The 14,268-nt window shown below is 42.3% G+C and overlaps 1 protein-coding gene across 1 annotated transcript in view; it reads right to left on the reverse strand.

Annotated features, from left to right (window-relative positions):
- Positions 1–14,268, reverse strand: part of LOC128739525 (uncharacterized) — a 43,212-nt gene that overhangs the window by 583 nt on the left and 28,361 nt on the right. The window contains exon 3 of the mRNA XM_053835019.1: positions 52–3,019. Within this exon, the coding sequence (XP_053690994.1) occupies positions 52–3,019 (2,968 nt within the window). The remainder of the gene's footprint in view (positions 1–51; positions 3,020–14,268) is intronic.

Below are 14,268 nucleotides of genomic sequence, written 5' to 3' on the forward strand. Positions count from 1 at the left end.
AGAAACGGAAAGTTAGGAATGCGTCCAATTTTGAGTAAAGGCTTTACTTACCAGTTAAACTATCAGCTGGCACCATCGTTGAGTTGCCGCAGTTGCAGCAAATTAGCTTTTCCAGTCGGCCAGTAGCCGGGGTCGGGGTGCGCAGCGTTCGACGTTCAACAGCGCGCCCGTCGGGGTCCGCGACCGCTTCGGCAGAGCTTTCCTGCTTGGCTTGCAAAGGACGCAGCTTGGAGAAGACCTTCAGCATATCGGCGGCACATGAATGTCGAATCCCGGCCGTACCACCGGCCACCGGTGTAATGTAACCGGACGACGGAACGTCTTCGTCCAGAATGACTGAACTGGGCCGCGAAGTGGCCGGACTGGTTCCGATGTCCGAAGCACGGCGTGAAATTTTGCGCATATTTACCGTTACTCGGGTGGTTAGTTTTTTCTTGCGGATACTTCCCGAAGAACTGGACGGCGCCGGGCTGCCGACCTGGTCCAGCCCCGGCAAGTCCGCGCTGGAAACGATGCTTTCACGGTACAGTGTGCGTTGAATAAGGTTTCCGGCGTTGCTGGCTCTACGTCGCAGGAAGAGCTGAGAGTTTGGACTGAATGCCGAGGATTCCGGCAAGGCTGGTTGATTTTGATGCTGCAGGAGTTGTTCCCTCTTCTTCGATGTGTTGTTGGTAAGGACAACATCCAGTCGAGTGACCGTTCGTTTCGGTTCGTCCTCCACCGCGCACTGCTCGATCGTTTTTTCCAGCTCCAAAACTTTGGTTGGGATGAGTAGGTTTTCCGCTACAACCATCGAATCCTCGCAGGCTGGTTTTTCGTCAGTTGAAGGATTTTTAGAATGTTCAGTTTTACGATTTGGACTGTAGTCAAAGCCGGTGTTTTCGAAGGTTGTTTCAATCTTCTGGATCATATCGCGAACCGAAGTCAGGTGGGCGGAACGCTCTTCGGATTGTTCGTTTTCATCGATGTTATCAGCCGAGTGTTGTAGCTGCGTTCGTTCGCAAATTTGTTTCTCCTTTTTCCACAGTGTACCTTCGAAGACATTCTCCGGTGTGGGATCAGCCTGTTCGGTTCGCTTAGTGGAATCTACGACCACAGATTTCCCAATATCTAAGTCCACAATTGCCGGTGTAGTTTTGTTGAACTCCTGACTATGGGCTTTCAATTTCTCGCTCATACTCGGCGTTCGGATTATGTTCACGCTAATGTTGATCTTTTTCGGTTTAATTTCCTGCATCGAAGAGGAAATGTTTAGATTTAGCGGAGCGCAGAGCGCTCCTTGGGAATGGCTGTCGCGGTTTGCTTGCGAACTAAGATCATTAAACAACGAATTAGACCGCCGTCCTTGGGGCGTTACAGGTGTAGACGTATTTTCGTCCTTAATCACCAGCTTCTGGTCGGAAAGCCAAGCGTGTTTGCGGATCTTGTTCTTTCTAGCAATGGGTGTATCGGGGAGCGTAAAATTGAACGATAGCGAGTTCGACAGCTTGGACGAGTAGCTCCTACGCTTGGTGCCAGGAGAACTGTCACACGATTTAGAGGTATCTATTTGTTGGAATTGATTGGAACGATCGTAGCTGGGCTCTTGGTCCATAATGATTTCTCTCAGGAACTTGGACTTTTCGTAATTTAAATTCGCCCTAGCTGGGCTCTCCTTACAATAACCTTCCAGAGTTTCTAGTGTACCGCTAGGTGGAAAACCGTCCACAGACTCTCCGATACTCAATGGGCGACAACCATCGGAGCTTTCCCTTCCCGGCGTAGGTTCGAACAGATCTTTGGCGGCATGTTTGGTTGTCCGCGAAGACTTTTTCGGCTTCTTAACTGTGCTGGTTCGTTCGTAAATAATTTGTTTCGACGATCGCGGTGTGAGAAATTTGTTATTAAAATCAAATATGGTTTGATAGATTCCCGAGCTAGAGCTAAACGGTGATTTCTTATTCTTCGGTTCACCTTCCTGTTCCTTCGGTTCCTTCTGTTGCGAACTTTTGTTTATCTTACGAGCCGGTTTCTTGGGTTGCTGCTTCGAACGTTTAGGCGTAACCGTTTCCATCGAACCTTTTGATGCTTTCGCCGTGTTTTCCACATTCGAGTTAGAGCTTTGGAAGTAAATCTTTTCCGTTTTCTGAACGGCATTTTGCTTCCGAATGTCATTCAGCTCATTCTTCTTCCTAATCTCCAACGTATTCGATTGCTCTTCGTAGTCTTCCGCAAATCCATTCACCCGCTCCGCCTTATCCAAACCTTGCTCAATCAGCAAACATTCCATGGTATCCAAAACATCAACAACCGTCAGTTTTCTTCCATTGAGATTCGCTAATCCATTATCAAAAATCTGTCGGAAACGATCACAGCGCTCCTTTTCGAACGTTGGTAAATGCAAACTGGCAGATACTTGAAGTTTCTCCAACTCCTGCCGGCTGTACACCACAAATGGAATATAGCCGTTAAGGATTTCCCACAGCAGCAGACTGAGCGAATACGCATCGGTACTTTTGGTGGGAAACACGAAGTTACACTTCGGAACGAGCAGCTCCGGAGCGACGTAATAGAATAGGGAAAACTTCTCCCGATAGTCCTTACAGTATGGCAGGTACCGGCCGGCTTGACAATCGTACGATCCGGTTTCGTCCACGAGAGCACCGATCGAACGTTTGCTTCGATTCTCCGACACTTCCTTCGAACGCTTTCGATACTTATCGCGCAAGAATTGCTCGTCATTTTTAATAAACCGCGAATAGGTGGTGATCTTTTTCATCTCTTCCTGCTGTGAGGAGGTCATTGAATTACGGGAAGACGACGTACTACCGTAACGTTCTTCGATTTCCTTCCGTATCACGTCGGATGCCTCGGTCGTCAGCTCGAAGGATGTTAATTTCACGCTGTACGGATACCGACGCATTAGGATGCTGCCGCTGGAGATGTTCGAGTGAATGTAGCCGCACTCCTGAAGGTACGAAACCGCCAGGGAGATTTGCTGCACCACGGTGATGGCATGCAGCAGAGATAAACGTTTGTTCTGAAAAGAAAGAGACACGAGAAAAACAGTTAATGAAGGTTCTTTGGAGTTTGAAGAACTAATGTTCCCGGTCATCCGGGGTCTATCACTTTTTCGTAATCGTTCTGGCGATTAAATAACGAACTTCTTTGTATTAGCCATAGCTCAGAACCCTCGAACTCCGCCATCCAACCATCCAATAATGAATCTTCATAGCGACTGTTTTTTACGAATCTGGCACTATTGCAAAACCACAATCCTTACAAAGGAGGGTGGTTAAGAGAGAACAGTTCTTTTTGCCTTCATCGCATCATGCGTAACTCTAATGCAGCGAATCTCCTTTTCTTCGAGGAAACTCTATTTTGGAAAAATTATTGAAAGTCTCGCAACAGACGGCTCACGTGGAACCTTCACGAAGAAAGCTCAAACAAGAAGGCCAGGAAACTGATTCCTTTTTCTATCGATCCGCGGGGAAATGTCCTTAACAATAGACAATACTTTATGGCTGCAGTGTCCAGGTGTAAGCAGGGTGTGAGCTAAATAAAATGTCCACATTAAAGCTGCTTCCGCCGTCCCTCAAATTAGTCCTTCACTGCTTGGCGACAGTGCCTCCTAACAAGAACGCCAGAGATCCGAGAAGCAAAAAAACGTGTTAGCCTCCGCCTTCAACGCAAAAGCCTCAAACGAGATCAAACCTGCCCTTATGTCAGATCCGAAATTCTGAATTGCATTTCCGAATATTCAAACACGAACTGTCGCTGAAAATAGATTAGTTATCTGCAACCAGACTTCCGCACAACTTTTACCTGGTTAATAAACGATTGGAGAATTCTGCTTCGAGGTCCAGAAGAGTACAAGACAAGGGGAGTTTTACCGTCACCTGTTCCACGTACTTCCACGAACGGAAAGCACGGTTCGACAGAATATTAACAGGTAATCGCAATTTTCAGAATTCACCGAAAGTTAGAGGCCGGACTTCCGTCTCTTATCGATGGTCTAGCAATCCCACTTCAAAATTACCTCGACGTGGTGCTGGCTGGAGCAGGCAACCTTGGTTATCCTATGCAGACAGGGAAGGGGAATAGTGACTTCCTCCTACATTTAGAATAGCAGCTTCATCAGCGGGACAAGGATCTTAAGCCAACTGTGCCCGAAAAAAAAAAAAAAGTTACTGAAAATGAAGGAAGATAACGACCTTTAGCATTAAAACACGGACACGAATTGAAACATGGAAATACTGACCTTCGCCCAGCTGGCATGGGTAAGCGGGCTCAACTGGAAAGGAAAGTTAGCCACCTAAAGCTTGTAATTCTAGGGCTGTGCAAGGTCTGCTGGCCGGGTACTGGCGAACACAAAACATCAGCCGGGCAAGTCTTGCTCTACTCTGGCATACGAGCTCAAAATGCTACTCGAGGAAAAGGAGTTGGATTTCTACTGAGCTCAGGGGCACATGCGATCATATTTGGAACACGGGTTAGCAACCTGAAAGCAATTCAGTGCTATGCACCAACAGATGCTGCCAACCTGCAGAAGACCATCAGCTTGTTATCGCTGAGATAAGTTTGCGCGTCGGCCAGCAGGTCCGCCAATCGGGGAATCCTGAGGTGAAAAGGGTCTTTGTCGAACAACGAACTCAGAGTTGCTACCAGAGGAAACCGTTGAAGAACAGTAAACCAGCATCAAGAACGCCTTCATCACGACTAGTGGCGAAACCGTCGGTAAAGTGCGCAGCGGGCGGAGGGAGCGGATTTCGAATGAAACTTGGAGAAGGATCGACGAGCGACGAGGAGGCGGAAGCCGGCATTGAGCGAGCGCGAACCAGATCGGTTAAGACAGCTGCCCGTCAATGACACGCCGAACTGGAAAGGACTGTTAAGGTGAAACTGTACTAAATCCAAACATGTCCGCAAAAAATGGTGCCCATGTGTGGCCATATCCTCACATGGGCGCTATCTTTTCGGCCATGTTTGGATTCAGTACCGTTTCACCTTCAACGAGCTTGTAGGCGGGACAAAAGAGCCTGGACTAACTTTCTAGCCGAACAAGGGGAAACCGCCGCCACCTTAGTGGTGCGAGGATAAATACAAAGATGCCGCTAAAAGACAGAGCTAGTGTTAATTACGTTTATATAAATATACTAGCTGAGTGCCCGATCTTACTCGGGAAGGAAGGAAGAACTGTTCAAACATTTTGGAGTATCCCCCCTGTTACTCACCCCCTCTTTTGTCAACCCCTTCAGTTCTGATTCCCCTATATCAAGGAACATGTATGAAAGTTTTATAAAGAACGGTCAAGGCGTTTCGGAGGGGGGCAACCCCCCTTTGTCAACCCCTGGTGCTGATTCCCTGATGTCAAGGCACATTGTGCCAAGTTTGGTAAAGTACGGTCAAGGCGTTTCGGAGTTATGGCCTCCCCCCTATTAGAGATCCTCCCTCCTGTCAGGGAACCTGCCCCCCTCGTTTTTGTTAACCAAGTTAACATATGCCAAGGAATAATTGTGCCAAGTTTGATGTATAACCGTCCAGCAATTTCGAAGTTATGGCCTCCCCCCAAATGTCAACACCCCAGTGCTGATTCTCTTATATCAACGAACATGTGTGCCCAGTTTGGTGGAGATCAGTCAAGGCGTTCTGGAGTTATGAACATACAAACATGCAAACATACTCACGCTCACGCGTTGCTGATATTGTTCAGATATTTACGTGAGAAAAAAAGAAAGAGAAGTATTTTTGCTTTTGTCAACACTCACGCGTTGACAGTTCGGCACGAGATTTCCTGTAAGTGCGAGCAGCCTATGAAATCTCTTTCAACGCTGGCAAGGCCAATAGAGCAAAACGGTAGTCAACGATATCGATAAACGATAATAGATTAGCGATTAATCGTACGCACGATCTGTAGAGTCCCCCGGTAAACAATGCTGCAGAAATCAAACGATCAGTTTCGGTTCATTGGAGTGCAAATAGCACTGAAACGCCATCATCATTCTTTTCTACTCAAGTCACGAGGACAGACAATCCATTTTGTGAACAGTGCCTACAAAATTGACGAGTATCTTGGGCTTGGCCATCTAGAAAATAAAAAGCTCCTGGAACATCGCTCCGGACGGCAATGGAAAAAGGAAAATGTCATCGATATAAAAATGAGCGGAAAATCACTAATTGCAACCTACCTCGTGGCGAGACAAAAATCTTCTGGGATTTATTTGGGACTGCAAGCGAGATAATAGGTAATTACAGTCACTAATCGTTACGAAAAAACCAATAACCGCCTACATTCCCGGCAGAATAAAATCGGTTACGGTAGTTAACAAATCGCCTTTGAAGGCGCGAAAACTGTATCTTCAGCAGGGAGGTTCGACGATCCAACAGACCTTGCAGAAGGAAGTGAGTTCAATCACAGTTACGTATTTAAATATACAGGGTTTTTATCTGGAACTAAAACAGACGTAGGACACCGTTTTTATGCGGACCTAAAACAGACGTAGGGCCTCGTCTTTAGGTGGAGCAAAGATCGACGTAGGACACCGTTCGTGCCTGGAGCCAAGATAGAGCGAGGACACCGTCATTACGTGAAGCCAAACAGACTGAATTCACCGTTCTTGTTGGAAGCGGACAGCAGGCGGAGTACACCGTTCCTTCTCGGTTAGACCAAAAGCAGACCGAGATTATTCCTTTGTATGTATCGAAAGCAGTCTAAGGTCGTCGGTGTCCTACTGAGTCAATAGGACGACACCCCATTAGCCATAAATACGATAGCCATACGGACGGCTGCCATACGTACGAATGACATAAAGACGAATACCATAATGTATGTTTGCCATAATGGACGGAAGCCATAAAGACGAATGCCATAATGTATGTTTGCCATAATGGACGGGAGCCATAATGTACGTTTGCCATAATTCATATATTCGGCTTTTTTGGTATGATGGCCCAGAGCATTTCGACCAGTTCAAAGTTTTAAGAACCAGCATGAGCATATCGCTAGAGGCCTAGTTGATCGGTGCTAAGTCAAATTCTACGAAGTAACAAATTTCTGATTTTGAGAACGAATTTAACGTTTGCTACTCTGCATTGTTTTTGGTTTTCAATATTTCGAAATCATCTCATATCTCTGGCTGTAATATTTATTTAATCTGATTAGAGTAAAATGTAGCTTGGGAAATTGTCAGTCGTTTGGTGTCATTAACCCATTGTTTTAAATTTTGCGGCTTGGTTCGGTCTGACTTAACACCGAACAATTTATTGTGCATTTACTTGATCGATGGATTCCGAGGAGAGTTCAGGTACTGTTTCAAACGTTCCAAAGGTAAAAAAATGACTAAATTGGCATCACAGCTCGTAATGTTTTATCGCCATAACTGGCAACACAGACTCATTGCGTTTCTGTCGCAACCTTGATCGTGACTTCGTGTTAATCATACAAAAGCATTAAACAAATTGTTTTCGAATACGAACGTTATTGCTTTGTTATTGCTTGTTTGGATAATGAAGGATAAACTACGCTCAGGGCTGGAAGCGACCTGGCCAACTAAAAATAGTGACTTTAGTGACCAAAATTTGAATAATAGTGACCAAAAAGTGACTTAAAAATTTAGAAAAAATAACTTATATTAGGTTATTTACGAAATATACAATGATAAAAACAACTGAAAATAGTCAGTTTGCGCTTTATAAATTTTATTAGCTCTTTTTTTTAACAAATTTGCGCCCAGTTAGCTTTAAGATATGATGCTGGTTTAACAAGCAAGTCGTCGAATGTTCGAATCTCAGCTAGGCAGTGCTGCTAGATAGTTAGCAGGAATTTTGCACTAGCTCCGTAACTGTCTTGTACTCTAACAGCTGGCCGCGAAGTCTGTCGATCAGGGCCCGACAACGTCACCTTCAATTGCATAGCGTCACACAACAATGAAGCAGTGAAGCTTCGGTTTCAAAAGAAGCTACACCGCTTCAGTTTAAAACTGGCTTCGGTCAGCGTCAGCGACACGGGTTTCAATTCATCATGACAATTGGTTTCAACTTTTCATTTGTACTTTTCTATCAAATATTCAGAAGAAGGCTAGCAACTTTCAATGCAAATGAATTGAATTTGAGTAACATTTCCTACAATGCAACGCCTATTAAAGTTAACCTAGTCAATGTCGACAAATCGTGCCTGACATTCTGCCGTCGTCAATTGAAACAGCCACCAACTTCAACTGAAGCTTGCTTGAAACGTTCTGTTCAACAATTGAAGCAAGTCAGCAAGTATGAAGCGAAGGTAAGAGAAACTCAGTTTCATTTATTTGTTTCGACGATGCCAGCCACGTAAACTTAGTCAATCGGTACTGGATTCCTGGTCGTGACGGCATAGAAGGAGCTGAACTTGCAGATTAAGGGGACATGAACGACTAAAAATTTTGAAAAAATCATTATTTTTTTACTTCGGGTTTCGTTTTAAAAGTTATATAAGTCTTTAAAAAGTTATATAAGTCTTTGCCAAGCTACTACCAATAAAACAGCAAAAAGTTTGTTCCAATACGTTGTGTAGTTTCTGAGAAAAAGGTACCGTCATCCGGGGATACTTGCAACACCGGGGTTACTTGCAACACTTTGGCGCATCGCGCTTTTGACAGCTCTAACGCATTTGTTTGTTAACATAATCATTTGTACTCAATGCCATTTTAAAGAAGGGATGTTTACCTATTGTTTAGTTAAGTTAAATCCATTACATCATTGTTTTGCTTGTTTTTACACGATTGGAAAGTAATTTCACTTTCAGAGTAGGAAAAATGGATGTGCAATGTTACGTCAGTTCATTGACATGGAATTATTTTTTATTGTTTGGTTCCTGTACACAATAAGTGCATCATATAAGCTAACAAATAGCAACTTTGAGCTTTGTTTATATTTTGAACTTGGAGAAGAAACGATGAATTCGTGTTGTTACTTCTAATATGGCGCGGCTTGCAGCACTTGTAAAAATGAAAATTATTGTAATAGACAGTATGTAAAAAGTAAGTTTGCATCTGTACGATGTTATTTTGTCTACCACCATCTCCAGAAAAATTAAAATTGTGAAAAATTCCACGTGCCTTGAAACGGCAATTTGGAGTTCACCGACATGCTGCATTTTCACCGAATATCTTTAAAAAAGCGATAGACGAAATTGGGAAACAAAAAACGCCTCCAGTATCTCTTGTTTTACTACAAATACATTCAAAATATCTCAAAATAGTCATTCGCGGTTTGAAATCAGATATAAAATCATAAGAAACGCAAAATCAGAAAAGTGTTGCAAATAACCCCGTTTACTGGGTAACTTGCAACACCCCTATTTTTGACGTAGGACTACGTCTTACGGCAAGTTTTGAGATAGGGTGTCATTCCAAAAAATCGAAAAATGCGAGCGTCACGAAAAATGAAAGGTTTTGAGCGCTAATAGCTCAGCGGTTTTCCAATCGATTTTCAATATTCTTACACCAATTGATTGGAAAATCTTCTAAGAATTGACCCAAATAAAGAAAAGTGTGGATTCTTGATGTTGAACTATTGAAAAATTGAAAATAATGAACCTTTGTTTCACCAGAATTCTCGCTTCGTGATTGGTTGTTGGAAATGACGTCATCAAAGTACAAACGCGTTTTCACGCTTCGGCTTATAATTCAGTCAATTTTCAATAGATTTCCAAGATATTTACACCAATTGATCGGGAAATCGATTGAAAATATTGAAAATATAGAAAACTATTGATTTTGTTTTTGAAAATGAATTTGAAAAATTTTTGTTTTTGAATTGATTTTGAAAATTTGAATTATTTTCATATTTTTGCCTTCCTTCGTCAGTGCTTCCCTAGCACGGATGACAGAAATATATATGATATAAGCTATGGGTTAAGCTTCCTTATGATTGTATTTAATTTACGCCCTATAGAATCCGATCGAAAATTGTTGAGCTTCAGCTGTTGCTGCTTTCCACGGATAAGGCAACCAAGGCATGCAAATTCACCAAGCGAGGTGTTGGAGCTGGAGCACTCAATGATCGCTGCCGTGATGGAATATCTGGCAACAGGAGTTCTGGAATTGGGAGGACAAATGCTGCTCGCGACAACGAAACGATCAGAATTATCGTCACTTGCAGCTGGCCATCCGCAACAACGAAGAGTTGAACAAATTGCTGTCCCGTGTCACCGCTGCTATGAGAAGTGTCTTTTCAAACATTCAAACTGTTTTGTTGCTGCCCAAGAAGACGGGAAAAGAAGGCTTAAATTTCCGGCATATCACGTTGAAAAACCGTTCTTTTAAGAACGAAATATTTGTTCATGAAGATTTGAGGAATTTTCTCTCACAGATTTAAATTCTATTTAACTTAGATTGATCTGATTATTCGCTTCTTTGCAATAATTTTAACCGATCGCCTTGCGCTGCTGTTCGCTTGCTGGTGGTTCATTTCGTTGCCGTGATGGCATAGTTGGCTGCTGAAGTCCTGGAATTGGCAGGAAATATGCTGCTCGCGACAACAAAACGATCAGAATTATCGTCACTTGCAGCTGGCCACTTGGAGTGGTATTTCTCGTGATTCAGGACCATACACGAACGGTTTCGTTGATCTCATAGCTGCTGAGGCTTTCCGGTTGGTCCGTTGCAACAAGCCGTGCCTGGTTAGCGGTTATCGGTACTCCAATTTACCGAACAGAGAATTACGTTAAATGCGTTAGTGCAAGTTTATTGCAAGCAGGAGTTATGATAATCAAACAATCGGTTCTTTTAAGGGCCACACAACGATTGAAGAGTTTATTATATTTTCTTGCCCAGTTATTACCATAATTAACACAGTCAACGAGAGAAAAGTTGAATTTTTCGCCATTGCGGACGACCAACCAATGACGGTAATAAGTTTTCTGGTCACAGGTGACATTTTCTGCGACTTCCAATACGTCTGCAGGTTGTAAATGCTTTATCCGTGTCCTTTTGTAAGCCGCAGAAAAGTTGCGCAAAATTTTCAACTTTTTGAAAACTCGCGCGTACCGTCTACCGATTACCAAAGGAAAAGCACTATTCAACGTAGAAACATATCATACAAATTTATTTACGGATGTAGCTTGTATACATGAAGAATCGTATTATTATATACATGGATACATCCTACTATCGCTACAAAGAGACTTACGTGGTCCTACGTCACCTATGCGGTCGTGTCTTGTGCACAACCCCTCTGATTTTTGGTTCATTCTACAGATTCATTTAGTTTATATTTTTCCTCATAATCATAAATCAAAAGTACTCACCACTATACAAGTTTTGGCTACTTACACTTGGACCTAAGCGGTATACTTCGAAAGTTATACTAAGTCAAAGTTCAAAAGTGTTGCAAGTATCCCCGGATGACGGTACATGAAGTTTGAAAACCATGATTTTCCAGGAGTGGCATTTTATTCCTCCGAAGGTGTTCCACTCCGCACTGGAATGCTTAAGTGTATGATTGTTTTTTGGCCACTTCCCGTGGTCGGATCATTACAAATTTAGTATTAAAATAAGCGGAAAAGATTACAGAATCAAAATCTGAGATAAAAAAATAATGATTTAAAAAAAAATTTAGCCCCCTTAATACAGCAAATACTGCTATTTTTAAAACTTTCGAGTTAAAAAAATGTTGGTGTTCTCTTGTAAATGCAAGACTTTATTTTTCAAGTTATAACTTTCAGATTGCAGCTTAGCAAAGCTGAATTCAAACTATGCTTAGCGATTCATCTCTCATTCCAGAACGGATTTTATTGGAAAAACTTCCAGCAATTGATAAAGTTCTTTTCGCTTCCATCGAAATTTGACGAATGGTTCCAAGTTGGTTAAACATTATGGTCAAGCATTTTTCTTCTATCCCTTCTTAAAAAGGAAAATTAACTTTTGATTGTTTTCAAAGTTCCTGGTGTTTCCACTGAATTCAATGTTAGGAGAATGAGTACATGAGTATGAATACGCAGTCTTCTCAAGTTCTTCGATCATCGGCAGGCTGAATCAATAATACCGTCATCTTCTTCGTCATTCGCAGATACCGGGACTTTTCAGTTATCAATCCCACTAGTGTAAGGCGCATTTCGTCAACTTGTTTGTTTTTAAAGTAACTCTCGAAGACTCGAATATTTCAAAGTCCTTACTTACAGATCCTTTGAAGGCACAAATGATGCAGAAAACCAAAAGGTCCTCGTATTTCGATTGTTTCCCCACAATTCCTTCATTGACAGCTTTGAATAATTCGACCACGATAATTGAATATCAAGTTGTTCCAACATGGATTGAAGCATTATGTCCGCCTCATACAATGAGGCAAATTTCCAGCGAAGATGCTTCAGAGCAGCCTAAACAAATTCAAATGCTACAATTATTTGATTGACCGCTTCAAACTTTTCATCGCTCAATTCAATTTTAAAAATCTTTTCAGCACTAATTGCAAACTGTTTTTTAATGTCAGTTATTTTCTGACATTGGAGCCGACATATTTTTGAAGCGAATTTTTAATGAAATACCCGAAAGAAGAAAAATACAAATTTTTTGCCCTTTTACAACCGGTATATTGGTATTCAAAAAAAATTGGCCAGTATTACCGGTTTCGGTACTTGCGGTTAGACCGCACTAGTCCATATCCATTTTGGGAAATTTTTAACATGAGTTACGCGTACGAGATACAGATTTATTTATGCAAAATTCAGTATGTTTTGTTCAAACACGCGTCATTGATTTTTGATATTTCAAAAATAATTTTTATGCTCAAAATAAAAGATTTATTGACAACAAATTGTTAATTTCTTAGCACCGCAGATGACTTCAATATTATAGCCAGAAACTGCGCAACGGCGGATTACTTCTACGTAAAGCTAAAAGTGGAGGCAATGAGGATTGGGCTGGAAATAAATGCGCCAAAGACCAAATACATAAATGGTAGATACTCAAAGAAGATGAACGTGCGCTTTTCGCGGACCACCACCAGAAGTGGTAGATGCGTTCGTGTATCTAGGATCGCTTCTGGTCGCGGATAATAACATTAGTAAGCAGATCCAGCGCATTCAAGCAGGAAATCGAGCCTTCGCAAAACGCTGCGATCAACAGGCACAAGCCGCGTACGAAGCTAACAACGTACAAAACCCTCATTAGACCGGTAGATTTTATGGATTTGGGATACAACAACCCCACCGGCACCCAGAACAGAGGAGTCCTACGTGTGATATAGCTCGACCAGGTCTAAATTGACTTGCGACATCTCTGAGACGCCTGGCGACCTGAGAAATTGGGGACGAGTAACTCAAGATCGAGTTGAACGATGACGACTGTTTGAAACAGCACGAACCACCCCGGCTCTATGCTGTTGACGACGACGATCGCCCCGTAAATTTACTCTTGCTATAAACAGCTGGCTGTGAAATTTCGAGCATGTAAGTGTAGACCAAATTTTCTTCTGCTGGGAGGTTGAATTAAGAATAGGGTTTCTGCTGGATGGAATTATGCATTGGCGGTACTTGAGTGGTACATTCAGAAATATTATGTTGGCGTGTTTAAAGAAAAAAGTCGATTTTATCGATTTTTTCTAGCTTGTAAAGCTGGATTACAACGTGATCTCCAATCTTCATATTTTCAAATCCAAACATTTTTAGCAGTAGTGAAAATGGAATTATTCGCCCTATTCCATAAGTTACATCCAGCAACTAGACTCGTTTCTGTCGAGTGTCGAGTATAGGAGAACGGACAGCATAGCGATGCGATAAACAACCTAAGCGAAGCAAGCTCAGCGGTTATTAGTTTTGTAGCGATCGACTCGGTTGAGTTACTCCACAAAATGGTGTCGCGTGAGATTTACAAGATACCAAAAGTGAATTATTCAAGCAGTGACACTCGACGTGACTTTAATAGTGACTTTAGTGACTTTTTGATGGCAAAAAGTGACTTTAGTGACTTTTTGGTCAAAAAAGTGACTTTTAAGAGACCAGCTTGAAAAAAGTGACCAAGTCACTAAAAAGTGACCAACTTCCAGCCCTGTACGCTATATTCACTATAAAATTTCGGCAAACCGGCGTTGAAAATACAAATTCATTTCATGCTGAATTTCGTTCCGTTTCTTCTGATAGAACGGTAATTCCTAGGTTTATTTACTTTGCTCGATTGGTTCCAATAATGAAATAGCGATGATGACACAATTTGACATTTTATCTGTCAAAAGCTAAAAACGACCCTTTTTACGACCGTTCAGAAACACGACTGTTTCAACCGTCGTGTCCAGTAAGGGAATGCGCGCAAAATATTC

This window comes from Sabethes cyaneus, chromosome 3, assembly GCF_943734655.1.
Source record: "Sabethes cyaneus chromosome 3, idSabCyanKW18_F2, whole genome shotgun sequence".
In the NCBI taxonomy this organism is placed as follows: Eukaryota; Metazoa; Arthropoda; class Insecta; order Diptera; family Culicidae; genus Sabethes; species Sabethes cyaneus.